Here is a 24,120-nt window from a genome sequence, read left to right as displayed (position 1 = left end):
TTAAGGTAATCTCAATAATACTAACAACTAAACAGTTGTGGGTTTTTAAAGTTTTGAGAAAGAAAGAGAAATAAAATTTCATGACTCATCTAAAGTTGGTATCATTTTGCATTTAGATATCTTAATGAACCTCGACTTATTCACACGCGGACAAGTGAAGTATGAGAAGGGTAAGATGTACAAAATTTTATTTATACTTATTTATATTTTTATAGGGTAGAGAGGTTGATTTTGATTAACCTTCGACAACTCTTTCCATTATCAGACTTGAAACTTGCATGCATAAAATTTAAATTACTCCCTCTGTCCAAAAATAAGAATCACGTCGATTAAGAAATCAATAAATATAATGTGTAATTTACTAAACTATTTAGTGGCGGATTCAAGATTTTCACTAAGGATGTTCGAAAAATAAAAATATAGTGTTTGAGATTTGAATTTGGAACCTCAAAATGAATTTTGAACCTCCTCAACTACTAAGTAAATCTCTAATCTCATGTTCAAAAGTTTCAAAATCTATACATATGCATAAAGATTTTTAAAAATACCTTATATATTCCATGATAATTTTTTGTGGAGGGCTAGATCCGCCTCTACAACTATCCTTATTTAATAATTAATAAATATCTCTTGAAAATTGAACAATATTAAAAAGATGAGATATAAAAATATAACTAAAAAAATAAATTAATTCATATCTTGAATTCCTAAGATAAGATTCTAGTACTTATTTTAGAATGAAAGGAGTATACATATGTCTCTAAATTTACCTAATCTTGTAAGTTGTAAGTAGTTAAGATTTGTTGATGTTGTTGGAGGTTAGGGGGACCATTATGTTAAGGAGGGTGCATGTAAATGCATGAAAGACAAAGGTAGTTTTTGTCTTTGGGTGAATGCCTTTGTGTTGTTGGATTTTCATTTTTAACAGATTGAAAAGACAATACATAATTCAATAACCTTTGGAAAGTGCTTCATTACTTTTTTTGGAACTTGATCTTGTGTTGACATATCTTGCTTTGGTTAAAAAAAAAATAGTTTAATTTATTACTGTATTTTACATTACTTTCCCAAGTCTAAAAACTTTAATTTTTTTAAAATTTTTTACTCTTTATAAAACTAAAATTTCACTTATTAAATTTCATACTTCACAATGATTGCAATGAAGTCCTTTATGAGTATTCTCTTTCCCTTCTTAAATGAAAGTAGGGCAATAGGATAAATAATGATCTTCAATAATTCAAAGATAAAATAGAAGAACCAACATGGCTTGTGATAGACGGTGGGATGGTTGTGATCCCTCCACTCTTAATTATAAATTTCAGAGTCGAACTTCTAAAAATGATAGAAAAACTTTTGTTGAAAATATCAATTTCAGACAATACGAATTTAATAGGAGCTTCAATATGAAAATTGAATGTCTGTGGAAAAAAAGAAGAATACATACATATGAATTAATGAGTCTAAATTCATAAATTCATTTCATTATATATATTACTAGCATTATGTAGGAGTAGGGCAGTGGTATGAACATAGAGTACTTAATTTTGCCCACGTGGCCCCAGCACTATTTACAGTCTAGTCCCCAATAGTTTTCTTGTTTTCATTTTTAATCTCTCATCTTTTTAAATTACTTTGAGCATAGACTCTAGAATTGACACTAATTATAGAGGTTAAAGACATAGAAACCCTAATATTTTCTTTGACATAGATTTGTAATCCGAAATATATATATATACATTAATCAGATATTACAAACTTGAATTTTTAAATTTTTTAATTTTTTTTTAGGGGTGATTATGTCTTTATAGATGAAGGGTGATACATTAATGTAGGATAGGAACTTGTTTGGTTAGGACCACAAATATTTTGAAGAAGGGAAAAGGCTATACAGAGGGGAGTAGCCCACACTAATTTTTGCAAGTCAGGCCTATTTAGTTGATAAGTCATTTTCTCTCTTTCTCCCTCTCATTTTCCACCATTTTTGGCCTTACATAGTAGACAATAGACATGATGCTTTGGAGTTGAATGTTGCTAGGGTTCAAAATCCTTCACTTGTACAAAAATCAATTAAAAAACACTCAACCATCCCCATAGGGAAAAAACTTCTCAGCGCTTCATGTTTATATTAAATCAATGAATGTACGATATTTGTTTGTACATAGATTTCGATCACTTAACTATGGTTATTTGATACATATTTATCACCTTGTTAATCATGGTGAGTTAATATGGTTATTGGTATCAGTATCGGGAGGCGGGTGTGTATAAGTATTAGATTTGTGGAGATTTTATTACAATAGGTTTGAATCTTCTTATTGAGAGCAAATGGCGTCGACTGGCCACTTTTCGGTTCTATCTTTGTAAGATAACCACTGTTACGGAGTTTTAAATTTTACAAATGAAACTCCATGATAATATCTTAGAATTTAGTTGTAAAAGTTGAAACTTAATAAAATGATTATTTATTCAATTACAAAACTCTCTTTATGGGAGGGGAAGGTCATATTTAGGAAAAATTCTGACTATTTTATTAATTTTATGCCATAATACCTTCTTTTGAACAGAAAGAGGCTTTTGTTATCATTCTCTGGCTTTAATTTTCAAATTTATCATTCCATGGGTTCATGTAGATATGCAAGGGCCTGATATTGTGGCCCATTAAGAAACCTTTTATGTGGCGCAGAACAGTGCTCCTTCTAAATGGTTTAATTCACTAGTCCATTATATTTTTGGTATCATCCATGAGAAATTACCTGACGTAGCGGTTTCGATTTCCTTATTACTCTTTATAATTTTTTTAAAAATTAGAAAATATATCGATATTATGTATTTTTACAGAAGATATACATATTTGTATATTAAAAACTCCCCAGAGGAAATAAGATCTCTTGATATAGATGACAATAAATACCTAACATACACGTATGTCATATATACAACATATATTTTTAGGTGTTTCTTCTCTCATATACATATGCATACATCCAACTTTTGCTTTGAAAACACATACATACACATATCGTTAAGATCAGATATTGTATTCGTGCAATTTCAACTAAAATTAGATATTACATATGCACGAATACAATGTACTTAGGAAAAAAATCTCAGTGTATATCGTAAAGAATGGGCGGCGTTAAATAGCGTTATTTGTGAAATATTCCCTTTATCAAATGAAACATGAAAAAATCTCAACTTTTTTTTTTCTTCATAATCCTGATGTTTGGGGACAGCTTGCACGTGTCTCAACTAGTTTCATGGGATATTTGTCACTTCTCACCGATAATATTTACTAAATAATAACTATATCATGAAGAGTTAACAAATAAAAAAAATTACTTATTTGTCTTTTTCCACATTGTGACACCGACATTAGCTTAATGTTTATTCTGAAGTGGAATAGTAGTTATACAACTAAATAAATACTAGGTGATAAGGTTGAATTATTAAATTATTTCATTGCCCCCAGGATTTCAATCACAATATGTTGCCTTATTAAATTATTATTTTTATCAACATATTAGAGTTTGTTACGTGCAAAAGTTGAATTTTAACACAAATTTTCTCAATTAACCCGTAGCTAAATTCATATTTTTCATAGGGTTATCATCATCAACAAAATGCTCTTGAAATGGTATATAAAAATATAATAAATTAAAACTAAAAATAAAATGACACAAGTGAATAAAAATATATTCAGGTTGAGGTGCGAATATCTCACTCTCTTTAAGGAGATTCAAGCCTATTGCGACATAATCTACACCGATACAGCAGTAATACTCTTGACTTATCCCCTTCAGGATACAACAGCCCAACAAATCGTATGACTCATGCAACTCCGGATTAGTTGAAGAGTCTAAAGCTCCGTAAAAAGAACACACTCCTTCAACATATAAATACTCTTTTTTTGTATAGTGAATATAGTTGAAGACTTAGAATATTTTCTTTGTCTCAACTCTCTTTTTCACTACTACACACTATAATATTATCCACACTTCTCATCTTTCTTCACTCTTTTTTATTCTTATTTTCTTGTACACAAATCCATTACTATTTATACGTGAGGAATTATTCCTTACAATGAATAGAAAGATTATGGGTAGTAAATTGATTAAATAAATGGCCAAAGGTTACATAAGTTACAAGTAGAATAATGGTGAAATGAGTTGATAGCTACAAAAGTTACTAACAACTAATAACCTCATTCTACCACAATTGATGAGAGTAAAGATGCAAAAATATAATGTCCACAAACTGCCATAACATGATACATAATGTGAGGCTAAACCTCCATGGAACATTGTTGCTTATACTACTGAACTGCAGGTATTGGTTAGCAAACTGGAGACTTTCCAGTTCAGGCATATCTTTAGGGAAGCTAATTACACTGCAGATTCACTCTCAAAGGAAAGCCACATGAAAAGCTATACACAACACTACTACAGCTTTCAGCAGCTTCCAAGAGAAACCAAGGGACACTACAAAATGGACAAAGCTGGCATGGCTAGCTTCAGGAGAACCAAGATGAAGAAGATCAATCAACCACATTGAAGGAAATTCTTCATACCTTGAAATATTTACTGATTTTAATAATGATAATCAGGTCCATTGAAAAAGGGAGAGTCTCCCTAATTTACTGCTTTAATAGGATAATCTCCTTACCAATAGATTTAGGATTTAGGGTACCTCTCTCCTCCTTTCTTTTCCAATTGCATATGCAGGTAGTTGCAGGTCTGGAAAATTTCAAGGTGAGCAGCAGCATGTGGATCCTTGGAGAAACAAACTTAGCCCCATGGTGCAGCAGTAGCAGGATGAAACAAACTACAAGTGGAAGTTTGCCTAATCCAACTGCTGCAACTCATCTTTGGAAGGCTGTTAGAGGATGCAATACCACAGGATCATGCATAAGGAGCCCTTTGTACTGCAACTTCAGCCTACATCTTACCTTCCTCAGCAACAACATCCTGCAGCAACAAAGTCACAAAACTGCAACTTTCAGGGAACACATACAAGACAATAGTAGTAGCTATTATAACCTGCAGAATTACTTGCCTTTGTGTTTTTCTGTTTGTTGGTGCAGGGTGATTTGTACCAAGTGGACATGTCCAAACACCTCCAAACTTTGCAGGATTGCATCTTATACTAATTTGGACAAGCTCAACAAGTTTCAGCTCAAAAGAATAATTGGAGACGTTAGGCGAGCGACGTTGAAAAAATCAGCAGTCTTAAGCCTAAAGAGAGAGAAACTTGTTAATAGGAAGCTCCAGCCTGGGAGTCAAACCTTCAAAATTTGCAGGGATAAAGAAAAGGCCATATATGCAAACATCATGAAGTTTCAGGTCAAACGGATAATTGGAGACGTTAGTCGAGCGACTTGGAAAAAGTTAATAGTTTCCAAAGCTCTTACTGAGGTCCCCTCCTGTTTGTTAGTTTGTGCAAGCCTTGTTTTGTTTGTTTTTGGTTGTGGTATTATTTCAGGTTCCTGGAGTGATGGATCAACATTCATTAACCACAAATACATAGAGAAAAGCACCAACACAAACTCCAACCACCCTGCAGCACTTAATCTTCAGCAGGATAGCATGTGCAGGGTGAGGTGCAGCTTGTGGACTTATCCAAAGGCCCCCAAACTTTGCAGGATTGCAGATCATATTATTTTGACAAGGCTCAAGAAATTTCAGCCCAAACGGACAATTGGAAGCGTTAGGCGAGCGACATTGAAAATTTCAGCTGTCTTAAGCCTAAAGAGAAAGCATTTTGCTTTTTGGAACTTCCAACTTGGGCAAAAAGCCTTCAAAATTTGCAGGGATAAAGAAAAGACCATACATGCAAACATCATGAAGTTTCAGGTCAAAAGGATAATTGGAGACGTTAGTCGAGCGACTTGGAAAAAGATAAGAGTCTCCAAAGATCTTATTGAGCCCCCTTCCTTTTTGCTAGTTTGTGCAAGCCTTGTTTTGTTTGTTTTTGGTTGTTGTATTATTTCAGGTTCCTGGAGTGATGTATCAACATCCTTTAACAACAAATACATAGAGAAAAGCACAAATACAACTTCCAACCACCCTGCAACATCTAAGCCTCAGCAGGGCAGCATGAGCAGGGTGAGATGCAGCATGTGGACCTGTCCAAATGGCTCCAATCTTTGCAGGGTTTCAGAACATAATATATTGACAAGGCCCAAGAAGTTTCAGCCGAAACGGACAATTGGAGGCGTTAGGCGAGCGACATTGAAAATTTCAGCTGCCTTAAGCCTAAAGAGAGGTCCTTTTTTCCAACTTGGGCAAAAAATCTCCAAAACTTGCAGAACTAAAGAAAGGGCTGGTTGGATATATCTCAAGAAGTTTCAACTCAATCGGATAATTGGAAACATTAGTCGAGCGTCGTTGAAACCCAAAGCTCTCTTGGAAGTCCTCTCCTGTTTGCTAACTGGTGCAGGTTCCTATTTGCCTTTGGTTGTTTGTTGTATTGATGCAGGTTGCTGGATTGATTCATCAACATGTAATAACAACAACTACATAGAATATATCACAAATACAACCATCAAATCAAATACAATCTCCAAACCCCCTGCACAAGGACCATCCTGCTGTTTGTTTGGCTATTTCCTACCTAGGATTAGAGTAGCATTTTTCTTTTTCTTTCCTTTCCTTCTACCTTTTGACTGTGCAGGAACTTGTACACATGCAACATATCAATCCACAGTTGGAGGGCCAACTATGTGTGATGCATATTACAGCAGTGGCATGATGGAGCAATTCACTATTTGGAGCTTGCAGCTTGTGGAATTCCTCCATGCAACCAGAACTCACATCAAGGGGTTGGTGCTGGAGTGTCAACAACTGAGATTGGATAGTATGCAGGCACACAAGAACTCTCCAATAGCTAAGCCACCATCTATTAAACCTCCTGGCAGCAGCAGCACCCATCAACACTCATTATGGGAGTCTAATCTGGGAGACCATTGTTCTTGTTTGTGTGGTTGTTTAGTTGTGAATGCAGGCTGCTGGAACATCAGAAGCTGCAAAATCCATGAAGCTGCAGTTGCAGATATCATACCACAGAGTGCTGAAGCTGAATTTGAGTGGAAGCAACAACAACTTCACAGATGTGGAATGCAGCAGCTACAAAGACCATCAACAAGAGGAGCTGCAACCAGCCACAGCATCCTTGCAGCAAAGAGTGATATTTGGGACTGCTTTAGAGAATTATTCCCCATTTCACATTCTGATCTGAGGAGACAACAACATGGCAGCTTAGGAACTCAACAACACACCAACACTACTCTCATGCCAAATCCCTTGATGCAGCACCTGCAACAGCTCCCCCTACAACTCAAGCTTCCTGGAGCTCCTGGCTATGTCCACTTGTTATGTGCAGGAACAGAAACATGCAGCAACAAGCACTGCAGCTCAGAAGGACCATCTACAATTCTTGTTAGCATGTTGTCTTGTTTTTGTGGACATGTGCAGGTATTTTAATGAGCTGAACACTTCAAAGGAGCTGATCACTCTATCTTTGGAGGCAACAAGAAGCTGTGTACAGTTCCACAAAGAGTCAAACAGAGGGAGACAACCTTGTACTCAAAGCCCATCCTGGTTGGCATATAAGGTACCTTCAAAGGAGCTGATCAACTCACCTTTGGAGGCAACAAGAAGCTGCCTACAGGATTGCAACAGCCCTCACAGATCTTATACTTGTTTGGCTCTTTGGCTAGTTGTTTGGGCAGGTATATCCCTGATCAGCCTCGACAGAACTGGAATCATGCAAAGTGTAAGGCACACACTGATAGACTTCCAACCAGCAACTCAAGTCAGGGTTGCACCACATACAAAATGCATTTTACAAATATTCTGTCCCTCAGCTTCCTTAACTACAATCCCAAGCAAGATGACTGCTATGGCTACATTTACTTCCTATCATTTCATCCCCCTTAACTGTGATTGTTGTTGCTGCAAACTTCCTTGGACCGACTTGGTACGACAAGACTAAAAAGAGCAAAGATGAAAAGAATTTTCCCATTCCCATGCGAGATAGAAGTTTCGTATACTTGTTCTTCTTCAATGTAGCTATGTCTGGTACGTAGCATAGTTGGAATAGGACTAGTGTAGGTTACTTTTCTTTTTTCTCATGGAAGGGGAGAGTCTCCCTCATTTATGCTTTCATAGTTGAATTGTACCGGGAGGAGTCCTCTCACAGGTTTACTGCTTTCTAGTTATAGTTAGTATCTTTTTGTATCGGGGATGAGTTAGCCGACCTTAATAGGTTAGCCGACTTATGAACCACCATAGGATCGGAGGTAAGGTTTATGTCCCCCTCCTTGTATTTTTAATTTGATTATTTATGTTAAGGCTTGGGGGTGTTGCCTAACCCCTGACTGTGCACGAGAGGTGGGAGCCTCGTGTAGGGTCTGTTCCCGTAAAAAAAAAAAAATAAAAAAAAATGTGATATATAATATATTTATATTAATATTAAAATGTTACACTAACATCTAGTGTGCATGTAATACCATCCTTCAACTAGTTTCATCATTCAACAATTGTTTTGATCATTTTATGAAAAGTTATACATATTTGTCTCCCTATTTGTTAGACTTCCAAGTCCAAAAATGACTACGTTTTACCTCATCATTTCTTTATTCTTAAATTAATACAATTAAATGTGTGTACATTATTTAAAGACTGTGAATTGAAGTAACCAAATACTTAGACTGAATTAAATTTACTTGAAAAAATATATTTTGTGTCGAAATTTGAACAATAACTAAAGAAATAAACTAAATAAAGTAGTCAGAATTTCGATGTAGCCTAATCACATTGTTTTCGAAAAAAAATATGAAGTGTTCTTTATTATAGCACTTGAAAGCTTGAGATTACAATTCATAAGTATATTTCTACTAAATGAATAAAAATCAGATGTCCTAAGCAAAATATAGAAGACTTTTTGTAGCTAAACCCTAGGAAGTATCATATATGAATCTTGCTCTTATAAATTCAATTGTTTGTACGTTTACTTCAATTATGTAAACTGTAAAGGCTGGTGGGCGAAAATCTCATTTTCTTCCATAATGACTAAATTTTTGATCTTATCTTGTCAGACGAGTTTCGTTGAAATGACATCAATTTTAATTATTTAGACTAGATTTTTTCACAAATAAAATTATTTTTTTCAATCACGTTTTGAGAATAACATACATTTGATATTATCTTTATTGAGTCACTTTCGATCTATCCTTTCTGCTACGCATCGCTTCTTGATTCACCCAATATATGATTAGGATTTTCGACCTTATCTTGATCGATCACGAATTTAATATTTAATTTTATATTTCTATAATTAAATAAATTATATTGAAATGACACCGACCTGACTATCTTGATTTTGTATCTTTCACAATTTTTCGATCATGTTTGAGAATAACATTTGATATTATCTCTATTGAATCACTTTGATGTATTTTTTCTAACATCGTATCCATTCCTGATTTACTATGATATTTACTTCAAAAAGCAATCAAAGATACAATCAACCTTGCACAATGTACAAGACCTAATTGCTATTTAAAAGAAATCGATAATTACAGAAAAAAAAAGAAAAAAAAAACGCCGTAGAAAGTTAGAAATACGAAAAAACCCTACACACAAAAATCATCTTCAAGTAGTCAACTCTCTCTCTCTCATCCTCCGTTCTCTTTCTCTCTCTAGATATATGAGTTTTTCAGTAGAAATTTAGCAAAAAGTTATGGCGTCGGAGAGTTCGTCGGCGAGATCTAGTGGATCATCGGCGGATTCGTATATCGGTAGTTTAATTAGCTTGACTTCGAAGAGTGAGATCCGGTATGAAGGCATTCTCTATAACATCAACACTGATGAGTCCAGTATCGGTCTTCGAAACGGTATTTTATTTGTTTATTTGTAATCCGGCGTAGTTTTTTTTTTGTTGGAATTTTCTGTTAATTTTAGTGTAATTTTGGTGATTTTTATCGATTGTTATGGAGTTAGATACTTATGTATCTGTTTGATTATTGATTTATCTAGATGCTTTTGTGTTTGTAGGCGATGTTACTTAGTGCAAAGCTGGTTGTAAATTGTGAATTTTTAGTTTTTTTTTCTGTTTTAAGAGAAAAATTGAGTTGAATTATGTGCTTTGTTCAAAGCTGATTGAAAAATTGAGATTTTTCCTGTTAATTTTGGTGAGTTTGTCGATTTTTTGAAGTTAGATCCTTGTAGTTTTGATTGATAATCGATTTATCTAGCTGCTTTTGTGTTTTTAGGCGATGTAATTTGCTTAGGGCAAAGCTGGTTGAAAATTGAGATTTTTTTTTTCTGTTCTAGGAGAAAAATTGAGTTGAATTGTGTGCTTTGTTCAAAGTTGATTAAAAATTTGAGTATTTTTCCTGTTAATTTTGGTGAGTTTATCGATTTTTTTAAAAGTTCGATCCTTATTTTGTCTGATTAATGATTGATTTAGCTAGCTGCTTTTGTGTTCTTATGCTATGTTTTTTTTTTGATAATAATAATTACATTGTGTTCTTACGCGATGTTACTTGCTTAGAGCAAAGCTGGTTGAAAATGAAGATTTTTTAGCTTCTTTCTTTCTTTCTTTCTGTATGGAGAGAAAAATTGAGTTGAATTATGTGTTTTGTTCAAAGCTTATTGAGAAATTGAGATTTTAAATTTTAATTTTTTCTGTTTAATAGGAAGCTTGAGTTGAATTATGTGCTTCAATGTGTTTTGTTGGGTTATTGTACTACATTAGTACATAATTTGGTTTATCTCATAATTTATGCTTTGGTGATTTCGATTTTTTTAAAAAAAAATCCATTACTGATTATAGGAATCACTTAAAGATCATAGGAAGTTATGATTTTTATGTTCTAAGAGCAAAAATGATCTGAATTAGGTGTTTTGATGTTCCTGAGAATTTGTATATTGCATTTTTTGAGTATGTGTGTAAGGATGTGCTCATGCATGTAGAATTGATAGTATATAAAGTTGGTATCTTAGTTAAGAATTAACATGATGGAACATTGCTGCAAGTGGTATCAGGGGTATCAGGGAGGCTCTTGTGTTATTTGTAACAAAATTGAACTTCTGAGGGTGAGTGAAGATAATTCGTTGCAGAGAAAAATGTGAACTAAGTTAATTTTTGTGTATTTGTTGTTTCACAAATTCAAAGAAGCATTGTGAAATCAATCCCGACATTGAATCATGTCTATAGTCCTACTTTCTTGACTTTCATGATAGTGATATGACAATGGGGTAAAGCTATTTTGAAAGTCAAGCAAAAAGGTTGATCTTTGGTCCACTAAAGAGGAGAAAGATTGGAAAATATAGTAAAATTGAGTTTATTCTACTTATACTGTAATATAGTTTTCTAGGTTGAACTTCTGTTGTTAACAATGTGTTCAATGAAAGTATAAAGTGACTTATAGGATCTGGCAATTGGTTATGATTTGTCATTGCAGTAAGATCATTTGGAACAGAGGGAAGAAAGAAGGACGGTCCTCAAGTACCTCCAAGTGACAAGATTTATGAATACATACTTTTTCGTGGAAGTGATATCAAGGTAATATGCTCTGACATTAGTCTGCTATGTTATTTTATGTTTTTTTGTTGCTTGTTATACTGAAATGCCTTCACGTAGTTCTTGGCATTTTTTTTGGTTCTGTGAGATCTCTCTCCTTTTATTTATTTTACTTAATAAATAGTTCTGTAGATATCTTAAGCCCATTTATATCTCCAAGGAGTTTCTAGTGTTTTAATTGTTCGAAAGCTTATTTCAGAAGTTGGAGCAAGCTTCTCTTTAGTCTTATGGTACTCTGAGATATACAATTTTCTCCATTATATGAAGTGCTTAACTTCGGGGTTGATGTTGGAGAGACAAAAGGCATTAAATAAAAGTCGGAACTTGTTTTTCAACTTAGCTATTACCTTTCTTTTCATCTTTGTGGTCAAGACACAATTTCATTACGCTATGTAGCTTGGTCCTTAGGTAAGATGATAGTGCCGATACCCTTTTGATGTGATCATCGGATTAGCAAATCATGTTCTATGGAGAAGGTGAAGAAGAGGCCATGTGCACTGATATTCATTATCAGTCATTTCCTCTGTAGCATTTTGAATCAGCATTAGCTGAGGAGTCTTGTTGGTCGAAATGTTGAGCTAGATACACTTCATTCTGAAACCTGAGTATTTTAAGTATAAAACTCGGCCTCCCTACTTAAAGTGGTACCTAATAATTGAGAAACATGAGAGATAGGCAGAGGATTTTCGTGGATGAAACTCTGAAAGTTAGAATACTCAAGGATAGGGTGAGAGAGTGAGAGGAAAATTATTAATCATATTGTGCATCATATTGGATCTATTTGCATGTCAGGTATCTTTAAACGCAGACATTATCTTTTCCTAAACTTGACATAAGTCAGGCTGTGATATTTGCACAGGTAGTGTTTCGTAAATGAGTTGCATTGGCCCAGCTTTCCAATAAAATGTTTTGCTTCTTGCAGGATTTACAAGTTAAGTCTTCGCCACCTCTTCAAACTACACCACCTATAAACAATGACCCAGCTATTATCCAGGTAAGTAAAAAGAAATTGCACAAATGCTTAATATTATGTTTGATTGAATTCTAATTTTTCTAACCAACCTTTCAGTCTCACTATCCTCGACCACCTACCACATCGGCAAGTTTACCTGCTGCTGTTGGTGGATCTTTGACTGATCTAAGTTCCCATTCTGCACAGCCGGGACATCCTGGCTCAACATTCCAAAATGGCCTGCCTTTGTATCAACCTGGAGGTAATATGGGATCTTGGGGTCCATCTCCTCCTCCTCCAAATGCCGGTGCTGGTGGACTTGCTATGCCAATGTATTGGCAAGGTTTTTATGGTGCACCCAATGGACTACCACAAATGCAGCAACAATCTTTGCTTCGTCCTCCTCCCGGACTAGCCATGCCTCCTTCCATGCCGCAGATGCAGTTTTCTGGTTTCAATTCGTCTTTGCCAACTGGAGGATCAAGCCTACAGGCGCCAAACTTCCCAGAATACCCTTCTTCATTGATGCCAACAACTACTAGTTTAACCTCTAGTTCTTTACCTGCTGCTACTTTGCCTTCAACTGCACCATCGCTGCAACCTGTGGTACCTGTGACTGAAACAATATCCAGCGCAATTTCAAAGAAGGCTTCTGTTTCTGCTATCCCCACTTCGACATTAAGTGCTAGTTTACCGACTTTGCCTCCTTTGACAACAAGTCCTGATGTAAATCCTGTTGTTCCGCCAGTATCTGTTAAACCTAATCAAGTACCTAACCAAGCTTTGTCTCAATCTGTATCTACTATTGTGGGGCCATCCACTTCTAATCTAGTGGAGACACCTACACCGCTGCTGGTAACTCCAGGGCAGCTGCTGCAATCTGGACCAATTGATGTTCCGTCAACTCAATCTATGCAGACAGCTCAAAGAGATGTAGAAGTAGTTCAAGTATTGCCTACACCATCTTCAGAAGCTTCAGCTCCTGCTAAAACAGAAGCTCAGCCACCAATATTACCATTACCACCTCAGACACGTGTGCAGAAGGTGCTCTTTTATGATTATTTATTTTATTACCGAGTGTTTTAAAGTTTTATCTACTTAATTCATTTATTTTTACATTCTTGATCGTCCTGTGTGGACAATATTAGGCTAATCAATTTCCATTTCCCAGGGTATTATAATATTGTTTGAACTTTTAATTTGAAAAAAAAAATTGGATGCTTGCGACTTAAGGGGGCTATCTGTAATTAAGTTGGAATAGTTGATTAAATACTTAATTAGCATAATTTTTAACTGCCTTTTCTGGCAAAAGTTAATCTAGTCTTTTTTATTTGATGGGTTTGTTTATTTATCATAGTGAGAGAAGGAGATAATTCTATCAAACATCGGGTTAATCTGGGTAGATGTCTCTGTAAGGTTGTTATGCAGTCTGCTCTAGACAATAACCATGGTTATTGTATTTAATATGGTGTCCTGTCTACTACCTTTATGTGTATTTGATGCTTATGTTATGACTTGATATTATTTCAAGGCTGCTTGGTTATGAAAATACTTGTTAGGTGACCAGTTCTCTGTCGATCTTTACTTGTAGTCCTCTTGATACATTTACTTCCACTTCTGTTTTATTGCTGCTATTCTTTATGAAGGATCTATTGAAAAGAAAAAAATTGACTCATGAATGAAGTTCATTAGGAGAAAGAATTTTGGTGAGGATTTACTTGAGCCACATAGTATTAATTCTAGTCTACCTTGACTGTATTTGATGCTTACACTTATGCAGGAGCATGTTGAATATTTAGGAGCTGCTTGGTTATGAAAATACTTTTTAGTGACCAATGTAGTAATCATTTTTAACATTGCACTGCTCTGAACCTCTATTCCTTTCTCTTTATTGCTTAAAATTAGACCTGTGACTCCAAAATAAAAAGGGAAAGACTCGTGATGTCCTTCACAATGATGTGGTGGCAAAATCATATGATATTGTTTGGGAAGCTAATAATCTTCTTTCATTTTCTTTTCTTCCAGACAAATGGAGCTCCATATCAACCGCGTTACGTCAACTACAGAGGGCGTGGTGGAAGAGGAATGGGGGTAATGGATTATGTGCATTTCAAGCCATTATCAGCCCATACATTTTTATGGCATTATAGTCATAACTGCATCTGATGTCTTTAATTTAATCGATTCTGTTCTTTGTAAATAGTTTCAGTCTGGAGTTATAAGTCCTTTTATGGAGGTCACAAATTCCTAATCTGCCCCTTTCAATGAGAAAACTTTTTTCTTTGATGAATGGCCAAAAGGGGATTAGTTCAAATTCTTGCATTCAATTTAAACTAGTTGAGTTAATTCAAACACTAATACAAGCTATGCATGCATTGTAGGGAATTCTGTAGGCAGAGTATTTCTTAGAACAGTGATTTGGTAGTATTTGTTGTTAGTTCTGGTGGCATCACCAAGCATTTGAGTGTGCATGGCCATACAAGTTATGTGGGTAGGTTTGATTACAAGTAGAAGACTGGTACATGATGCCCACTTTTGTCTGATTGCTTGAGTTTCATTGTCGTTTACCCTATTTTGCAGTTGTGATAGCTGTTATTCTGGCTAAACTAGTATGTTTGTTAAAGTTTCTGCTATATATATATATATATATATATATATATATATTACATTGAAGAATGAATCTTAAGTCCATAATTTGTGCACTCCAATGAACAATCTGACTCGTTTCTTAAATATTACTAAGGTTAATGTATTAGAGCAGCGTCGTTTGGTTAATTGACTTTTGATGGCTGGAATTGTTTGGTCGGGCTTGTGATTTATAGTAGATTGGCCTTTGCTTGGTGTAGTTAATGACGGGAGATTGATTAACTTCCTTGCCAGGTTTCAAGGCCAGTAACAACGTTTGATGAGGATTTTGATTTTACGGCTATGAATGAGAAGTTCAAGAAAGATGAAGTATGGGGTCATCTTGGCAAAAGTAACAGAGAAGGAGATGGAAATGGCAGCGATGAGGACATCTCTTACAACGAATATGAGGATGATCTTCCTAAGATTGATGTCCAGGTGTTTACTTGAATTCTCGTCAACCTTAATTCTAATGCATACTCTTGTCCATGGATTTCGGTACTATCTTTGTGTGTGTATGTTTATGTATCATCCTAATGCATACCCTTTTTTCCCTGCAGCCTGTTTACAACAAGGATGACTTTTTCGACTCTTTGTCAAGTAATGCACTTGACCATGACTCAAATCATGGAAGGACCAGGTTCTCTGAGCAAAGGAAGATAGATGTTGAGGTATATCTGTTTCTTATGTTCTACTATCCTGACGTGATTCTTCAAGGAACTAATCTGTTTGATGGGTGCGCAGACATTTGGAGATTTCTCAAGATACAGGGGCGGCCGGGGTGGTCGTGGTCCTGGACGTGGTGGACGTTCTCGGGGTTCATATTATGGAAGAGGAGGATATGGATATGGAAGCGGAAGCGGGAACGGTAATGGAAATGGATATGGATATGGTTATGGTTATGGTTATGGTGGTGGTAGGGGCAGAGGCCGTGGTGTGCCATCCCGTACTTTGTAAAAGCATAGGTGTATTATCAAGGTTGAGCTAGAAGCAAATATCTGCCTCTTTTAGGCAAGGATATTGTTAGTACTATCTAATTCTGCTGTAACTTTTGTGCATCTTGTCTGCGTTTCCGAAGAATAAATTCTGGCTGTAAACGTATGTTCGATTTTCCTCCTTGGGCTATAGAGCTCATTTTTCTAGCTGCAAATTTCATAATCACAATGGCTCTTCATTGGATGTAATTTGCTTGTCGATTGCAATGTGAAAATTTGACATTTCCCATTTTCCTTCAATAATTTTCGTGCACAACTCCAACTTTGAAGAAGTTTTGTTCCCTCAGAGATATTCTTGCGGTTCCAAAATTTCAGTTGGCATTTGGGCATTATGTGGTTGAAGTTGAAAGACGATATTTGAAGTTGAAAAGAGCATTTGGAAGTTGCAAATTATGTTGGGACGTTATCTTCACTTGGAAACAATGTGTTTGTGAAAGTTGATATTTGTGAATAGAAACTTCTATTAATATTCAAAATAGACATTGTATATTTAGCGTGTGTTTTGGATTCTGCATTTGCAAAAATTAATAGTCAAAGCTAGTATTTACAAGTATGGAGGTTGCAAATTATGATAGAAGATTAGTAGGTAGTTGAACTTTGATTCTCTTTTTGGTGGGACTAGACTTGGTGGAAGTTTGAGAGTGCCGCCTATGTCGTTGTATTAGCCTTAATGTTTCTTTTGATATCTGTTGCCATTTGTTTTCTATTGTGTTTTAGTTACCGCATTATTTCATTGTTGTTTTTGTTCTGTTTACACTATCTAATCTTTTTTGTTTTTGCCTCTTATACAACTTTTGGAAGTCAAGACACAGCTAATCTGCACACCTCTAAATTTTAATACACAGAGAAATGCTTCATATTGCATAAGTTCTGGGACAAAGATTTTGGTGAGACTACTCAATGAGATTATCTCCAAAGTATATACTTCATTCACAGTTAAATTCTACTACTACAATTTATGTCGAACTTATAAAGGAAGGCATAATATATTCTATGCATAAAAGCAACATATCCACAAATCTAAAAGGAATGAAACAAGGTTTACTCATTGACTAAAAACAAACTAAAGTAGACTACTCCAACTTTAAAGAAAAAAAAGTAAAGAATGCAACTAAAGTATATTGAACCAGTTAGTTCTTCTATGATTATCAAGTGAATCTGATCCCAATTAGTCTTTTTTTTAAAATCATGTTGAGTGAAACAAAGTTTCAGAAATTGGTGAGTTTATAGTAGCAGTTATTTCCACATAGCAGAATCTGATAGCCTTTACCACAAGGACACTTGAAATGAAGAATCAAACAGTTCCCCATTCTTTCCACCCACACAGCCTCCTCACACAATGCTTCTCCTCCTCCACTATCTGTCTCATCATCCTAGTGGAAAACAAGTAGTAAAAAAAGAACCTCATCAGTAAACAAAACTAATAATTCTAACTGTTTATTAAATCTTTTCTGCACTATAATGAACATTAAATAAAAACAGCCTCCGACAGAAATGCAAGGTAAGACTGCGGACAATAGGCCCTTGTGGTCGGGCACTTCTCCGGACCCTGCGCATAGCGGGAGTTTTAGTACACCGAGCTTCCGCAGCTCTATTATGAACATTAAACAAAACAGCAAGAATCCTTAATCACAGTAAACAAAACTAATTCTAAGTGCTTAAAAGGTAAATCTTTTTATGCTCTATTATGAACATTAAACAAAACAGCAAGAATCCTTAATCACAGTAAACAAAACTAATTCTACGTGCTTAAAAGGTAAATCTTTTTATGCTCTATTATGAACATTAAACAAAACAGCAAGAATCCTTAATCACAGTAAACAAGACTAATTCTAAGTGCTTAAAAGGTAAATCTTTTCTTCTCTATAATGAACATCAAGCAAAACAGCAAAAACCCCTAATCACAGTAAACAAGACTAATTCTAAGTGTTCAAAAGGTAAATCCTTTTAGCTCTCCTATGAATACTAAACAAAACAGCAAAAACCCCTAATCACAGTAAACAAGATTAATTCTAAGTGATATTTTTTGTTTAGAATGTTAAACAAAATAGAAAGAACCCCATCACATTAAAAGGTCATTTTTTTGCTGCCTTGAGCCGGGAATCTATCAAAAACAAACTCTCTAACTCACCTCTGAGGTAGTGAGGTAAGGTTTGCGTACACTCTACACGCTCCCCAGACCCCATTAAACAGATGAACAAAAACACCATTAATATAGAAAATGAAAATTGAATATACCTTTACAATCTTGTTTTCTTCATGGGAAGTTTCTTCTTCTTGAATCATAAGATCACACCATTGTCTCATTTCTCTCATTCCATCTTTCATTCTCTTCAGCCTCTGCAAATTACAACAACAAATAAAAAGTAAGCAAAAAAAAAAAAGGAAACTTTTTTTTTCTTCTCTAGAAGCCAAGATTTAGGAGCAAAACCATTGCTGTAGGAGATTCTCCATTGTTAACTGAACCACCTAATTCTTGAACATTTGGTGACCAGTGAGTTTGGGATTTCTGGAAATTGAAAATGAACAAAGAGAAATTGTTAAAATTTAGGATCAAATTGAAAGAAAATCTAACAAATCGAGAAAATAATAATCAAGATTTCGAAACAAACCATTGTAGTAGGAAATTCATTTGGTGAACAGCTAGTTGTTCTTGTGAGGTTACGATGAGGTGGGAGGGTAGGGGATTTTCCAGTGGGATCCGAGGTAGTCCGATAAAGGGGTCGAGGAAATGGCGGCGCTAATGGTGGTTTCGCCGGAGATGGTGAAGGTGATGGAGTCACCGGAGATTCTTGAAGTGGGATTTTGATGAAACCTTGGAAATGGTTATTATTGTTGTTGTTGTAGGTGTCGACGCCGCCGCCGTCTGCGGCGGCGGAAATGGGTGGTAGAATGGTGGCAGTTCGTTTAGGAAATGGTTCTTCTAGAGAAGAAGAGAAACGGCAGTTTGAGTGTCTCTTTGCCTTGGTGGTGGTGGTGGTAGCGCCGCCGTAAAGGGTAGTTTTCTTACATGAAGTGGCAGGTGTCTCTGCTGTAATGACGGCGGTGGTGGTGGGAATTTCAGGTGAGAAATGTGGTTGTTTCTCGACGGAACGACAAGAGTGGCATTGCTGATGAGGAGATTGGTCGCCGGGAAATTCTCCGGTGGTGGCGTCATCGCCGGAGCTGAGGCGGAGCATGGCTAAGCGAGAGTCGACGGAAATTGAAAGTTCGTTTTGCATTTCTCTGTTGAAAACTGTATTAACTGAATTGAAAGATTTTAAGCGCCAAAATATTAGGCTGTGTTTGGATATTTATAGAGTACAACTCATTTTTTTATTTTTCTCAAAAAAGGTTTTTTCTTTCTTTTGTTTTTGGTAATCTCTAAATCTTCAATTTTAATTGTGGTTACGTTAAAATTTATTATATTTTTTGTTAAATCAACTCATGTTCAAAATTTACTGACCTGATTAATTTAAATTCTGATTTGTGCATGGACCATTTAAAGTGGAAAACACTCTCCACCCAATTCTTTTAAAAAATTTGAAACCTCTATTTTTTTTTCTTTTTCTTTTGTTCATTTTTTGAACAACAACAACAGAAAAGTGGATCTGAGGAGAGAAGTGTGTACACATCTTTAATCCTATCTTGAGAAAAAGGTATTGAAGATGTTTTTAATGTATTCTTGACTCAAGTAAAATATATCAAAAATTAAATATGTAAAATAAATACAGTAATAAAGAAGTCATACTGAAAATAATGGAAAAAAAACCCGTAGCAATAACAAATATTATGATAACGAAATAAGTCACGAAGACAACACATAATGTTAAAATTGAAGAATAAGATAGCGAAATTGATCGACTACTTGAAAGTAAATGATCAAAAAATGCATAATCCTTGTGGTACAAATCTTTAAATTTAAATGGATTATAAAAGTATGAGTCCATTTTGGTTGAGATAAATATCAACTCATGATTAATTCTCATATTTCATAAATTATGAGAAGATTCTTGTGAGATAACAAAATGATACATCTCCATAGTATACTTCATTTTATTATGAAATTCTACTAGTACATTTTATTTCAAACTCAAAAAACAAAAGCTTGGTAATACATAAAATTCTAGGAAGAATATGGTGATGTAACAAAATGATACATCTCCAAAGTCTCTACTTCCCTTATTTTAATATTCTAATAATATCAACTTAAAATGACCAATTCATTTTTCGACACACCTCCTTAGACGATCTTATTACTTTTCATAGACTGAACTCGTGAAAATTCTAAGGACAACTTGGAAAATTAATTTACTTGCAAGTAGCAACAAGTACCTTCCTAGGTGGAAGAGAAGGCCTTCTACCATGAAGTGTAGCCAAGTTATCAAGGAAAAGAACATCACCCTTTTGCCATTTGAATTGTATGCTTTCTTCTTCAATTATTTCTTCACATCTTTTTACTATGTGTTGTGGTATTTCTGTTCCATCAAACATCATGGCTGAGCTTATGTCTTTGCCATACATTCCAACCAATGTGTTGAACCACATTCTTCTTCCTTTTCTTCCATCAAACACCTTTGTTAAATCCCTTGGTCCTAAGATTGTCTTTACACCACCATTTGGTAGCCATTCCATTTCCATTCCAAGTGCTTTTGCCCTATAATCAAGAATATTTTTCATCATGATTGAAGTTATAAATAGGGTAGTTTTCTAAGATTAAGTAAGTTCACATATGATTACCGAATTTTACTCACTATATATAAAGTAAAGTCATAGAACTAGTTATAACATTAGACCAACTATATTATGTGTGAGTCGCTCAAAAAATAATAGAGTATGATTAAGAGGTAAAAAGTTTTTTTTTTTGGGATGATAGTAGTGTGTGCATCCTAAACATGTCAATCATTGTACCAGATATTTGTTACCTTCTACTAACACAAATATCGAGCAACTTTTTCCACGAAACGTTAGGCAGTTTGACAAACTTTTATGATTGTTGCTTCTTGATAGTGATTATGTATACTCAATATATAATAGGGTTTACCAATATTGAGTAAAATAACTTGTCATAGTTAGTATTCTGATGAGAACTCAAGTTGCTAAAGTTGGTTAGGAAGGTCTAATTAGTACAATATCATGTATCATATGTTATCAAAAGTAGTGGTGGAGAAATAAGTATTCGTTTCAGGTTCGAGCCCTGAGTATCATGAAGTCTCTTCTGGTAAGGAACTAGTGCTTTACCACCCCTCTCCCTTCCAAAAGTGGAACTTTCAGACACGAATTCATATTAACGAGCTCCAAAGCAGATATCAAACACCATACGAAAATCGAAAAAATTGTAATAAATGATTAAATTACCTCCTTTCAGCTTCAATAGGATCAGAAGTACCAAAAGCATCCTCCCATCCTCTACCTCTCATTGAACCTTGGTCATTCTTACTTGGAGCACTAAATGTGTATTTAAGTCCTTTTTTTTCAATTTCTTCAACAATTTCTGGGAATTCCTCTATCATTCTTTCTGTTACTCTGAAGCTTGGAACAAAGGGTGTTTCTCCTCCTTCTGGTGGTGGTATTTCACAGTACAATATCACTTTCTTTGGAAATTCCTTTATCTAAATATATAATAAATAAGTATGCCATACAAAAAAATTATTACTCTATCACTATATATAAAAGACATAATGGATAAACAAACACTCAAACTTGATCTTAGCGGCAAGTAAACATTCAAAGTATGAGTATGTACATCTAGACACCTCAACTTGTTTTCACTGTGTCAGCTGAACACTCCAACTTACAAAAAGATCTTTTAATCACCTCCAAAATTTATACATCACGTCAGCATCGAATGTCCACGAAACACAATAATAACCGTTAAAGTGTTTAGTTGCCAAAAAAATAATTTCAGTTTATTTTAGTTTTATATATATGTTGAAATTGTAAATAACTCTTATACTATCAATATATTTTAACATGTTAACAATTGTTTACCTTGTTTAATTTTTCAAGTAACTAGTTTCACTTATTGCACTGCCGGTGGTTACAAAAAAAAATGTACACAATCAAGAGAAAATCTCAATGACAAGAATTAATTAATAATGAGTTTTAAGTCATGCGTTTATGAGTTTATGTAATTTTTACACTATCAGATCAGTAGCAATTATTATCGTGTGTAAATTATTTTATATTTTTAAGATTACAATTAATCTCACATTTTAAAGAGACTTATCTATACACATCTTTTGGATGACTTAATTGTGTTAAAAGTTCCTTACATTAATCATGTTACATGTATATAACTTAAACTCTTAATTAATAACCTGATAAAAATGCTAAATAACTTGATATAATAAATTAAACTTCACTTAAAAGAAATATTATTGTCATTATCTATTTATCATTTAATAGTCCAGTCATTAATCAAGTTTAATACTACTATAATATAATTGCCTTTTAGGCCGTCTAACCAAATTCATAAAAATACCCATGCTAAGTGACAATAGAAAACGACATGGGAAAGGTAAAGTTCATTTGCATTTTGCATGGCCTTTTAATATAAAGGAATATCTCCAAATAATTAATTTCCTTCATTTATATTTTAAGCAATTAATTTTCAGGATTTTCAAGAACATCAATGATTTTGTACATAAAACAAAATATAAACCAATCACCTTGTTTCTAATATTTAAGGTTCTAGAAAAAAAAGTTAATTATTTATCCACTAACAAGGTAAAGAAATTAAAATTTTACAATATCATATCACCGAAAAACTATTTACGATAACCTTTCATTAAAAGTGAAATTTATAATTGTAAAAATAAAACAGGTTACACGTTCCAATGTATAAATAAAAATGACCTAGTAGTGTAATGTTTTTTAAAAAACAATATCAATGTATATGTAAGTGACACTTTCGAAAAATAAGAAACCTTTTAGTACTCTTTCCCCATATATACTCATACTAATATTAGTAAGTATCAACTAACTAATATGTTTAAGAAGAAATAAAGGACAACTCATATAAAAACTTTATAATTAAGGCTATTAAATAACCTTTTTAAAAGGTCATTACTAGAAATAAAGTTTTTCTATCGTGAATCAACGAAAAATTTGTGTTATAAAATGTAACATGATTTTTTCACCTATTTTCCACCGAACAAACTCACTAAAAAATACATGGTGAAAAATATCTTCTCACTGAAATATCGAAAAACTTTTTGATTTTTTCATGTGAAAAATTATCTTTTTTTCTCAGTGATTCAATTAAAGTATCTATGAGAATAGCCAATGAACATTTTTCCATTGAGAAATTTCAATAGAAAAATAATATTTTTTTAGTAATGGGTCTACAAAAATCATAGAAGACAGGATAATACAAACAAGGATTGTGGTGGAGTGGTAAATATTCTTTCATCCTTAACCAAGAAGTCTCGGGTCCCCGTCTCCTTGGGTATGAAGTCACCTTTGTTTGGGAGCTCTTTACCCCCAAATGTGGGACTTCCCGGCACGAATCCGGATTTAGTTGGAATCCAATATGGACACCAGACACTGATCGGAAAAACAAAAAAAACAATATGATCAATAGTGAAAATTTGAGAAGAAAATGAAAATACTTACAAGGACCATTTCATGATGATAATATATGAATTCAGAAAGGGGTCCTTCATTAGCAGTCCAAACTCTCTTGTAAATATGTGTTCTTGGTGCTGGTCCAACATATCTAATATCTTCCCAACCAAAAACTTCAACAATATCATTAAAATTTTGTGCATTTTTTACATCAAATCCTCTTAAAAGAACAGCACTATTTTTTGTAATAATATTATCAAACCAATCTTTGTTTTTTTCCAAAGATTCAAGTAATGAGTTGATATCATTCTTGTAATTTGGTTCAATAGGATTTAGAACTAATGGCATAGTTTCACCATCAACAATTTTTTCTCCTTCACATTTGCCCACTTTAAAATCCTTGCAAGTATATTCCAT

At 34.3% G+C, this 24,120-nt stretch overlaps 3 protein-coding genes across 3 annotated transcripts; 1 reads left to right on the top strand and 2 right to left on the bottom strand.

Moving 5' to 3' along the window:
* Nucleotides 1-9,617: 9,617 nt before the first annotated feature.
* LOC129880005 (protein decapping 5) lies at nucleotides 9,618-16,384 on the top strand. Its single transcript, XM_055953802.1, has 8 exons — nucleotides 9,618-9,892; nucleotides 11,465-11,565; nucleotides 12,506-12,577; nucleotides 12,653-13,579; nucleotides 14,561-14,626; nucleotides 15,416-15,598; nucleotides 15,721-15,831; nucleotides 15,905-16,384. The coding sequence occupies exons 1-8, from the start codon at nucleotides 9,739-9,741 to the stop codon at nucleotides 16,115-16,117; spliced, it is 1,827 nt and encodes a 608-aa protein (XP_055809777.1). The 5' UTR covers nucleotides 9,618-9,738; the 3' UTR covers nucleotides 16,118-16,384.
* A 677-nt stretch (nucleotides 16,385-17,061) lies between these two features.
* LOC129874362 (uncharacterized) lies at nucleotides 17,062-19,408 on the bottom strand. Its single transcript, XM_055949638.1, has 4 exons — nucleotides 18,768-19,408; nucleotides 18,587-18,664; nucleotides 18,394-18,495; nucleotides 17,062-17,528 (listed from the first exon to the last, which is right to left on the bottom strand). The coding sequence occupies exons 1-4, from the start codon at nucleotides 19,374-19,376 to the stop codon at nucleotides 17,364-17,366; spliced, it is 954 nt and encodes a 317-aa protein (XP_055805613.1). The 5' UTR covers nucleotides 19,377-19,408; the 3' UTR covers nucleotides 17,062-17,363.
* Nucleotides 19,409-20,445: 1,037 nt separating this feature from the next.
* Nucleotides 20,446-24,120, bottom strand: LOC129879470 (clavaminate synthase-like protein At3g21360). The gene is made up of 3 exons (XM_055953525.1): nucleotides 24,043-24,120; nucleotides 21,493-21,746; nucleotides 20,446-20,791 (listed from the first exon to the last, which is right to left on the bottom strand). Exons 1-3 carry the CDS (start codon nucleotides 24,118-24,120, stop codon nucleotides 20,446-20,448), a joined length of 678 nt encoding a protein of 225 aa, XP_055809500.1.

This window comes from Solanum dulcamara, chromosome 2, assembly GCF_947179165.1.
Source record: "Solanum dulcamara chromosome 2, daSolDulc1.2, whole genome shotgun sequence".
Classification (NCBI taxonomy): domain Eukaryota; kingdom Viridiplantae; phylum Streptophyta; class Magnoliopsida; order Solanales; family Solanaceae; genus Solanum; species Solanum dulcamara.
The sequence above is the reverse complement of the archived record's forward strand: the minus strand, read 5'-3'. Positions and strand labels throughout refer to the sequence as shown.

Bases quoted from the DNA above. Each gene is read 5' to 3' on its own strand.
- LOC129879470 (XM_055953525.1), bottom strand. From the start codon at position 24,120: ATGGAATATACTTGCAAGGATTTTAAAGTGGGCAAATGTGAAGGAGAA. The intron at 21,747-24,042 runs GTTCTAAATCCT...TTATATATTTAG, and splicing joins ATGGTGAAACTATGCCATTA to ATAAAGGAATTTCCAAAGAA. The intron at 20,792-21,492 runs GTAATTTAATCA...TCTTGATTATAG, and splicing joins CCTATTGAAGCTGAAAGGAG to GGCAAAAGCACTTGGAATGG.
- LOC129874362 (XM_055949638.1), bottom strand. From the start codon at position 19,376: ATGCAAAACGAACTTTCAATTTCCGTCGACTCTCGCTTAGCCATGCTC. The intron at 18,496-18,586 runs GTTTTGCTCCTA...TGTAATTTGCAG, and splicing joins GAGAATCTCCTACAGCAATG to AGGCTGAAGAGAATGAAAGA. The intron at 17,529-18,393 runs GTATATTCAATT...GTTTTCCACTAG, and splicing joins AAGAAAACAAGATTGTAAAG to GATGATGAGACAGATAGTGG.
- LOC129880005 (XM_055953802.1), top strand. From the start codon at position 9,739: ATGGCGTCGGAGAGTTCGTCGGCGAGATCTAGTGGATCATCGGCGGAT. The intron at 9,893-11,464 runs GTATTTTATTTG...TTGTCATTGCAG, and splicing joins CAGTATCGGTCTTCGAAACG to TAAGATCATTTGGAACAGAG. The intron at 13,580-14,560 runs GTGCTCTTTTAT...CTTTTCTTCCAG, and splicing joins CTCAGACACGTGTGCAGAAG to ACAAATGGAGCTCCATATCA.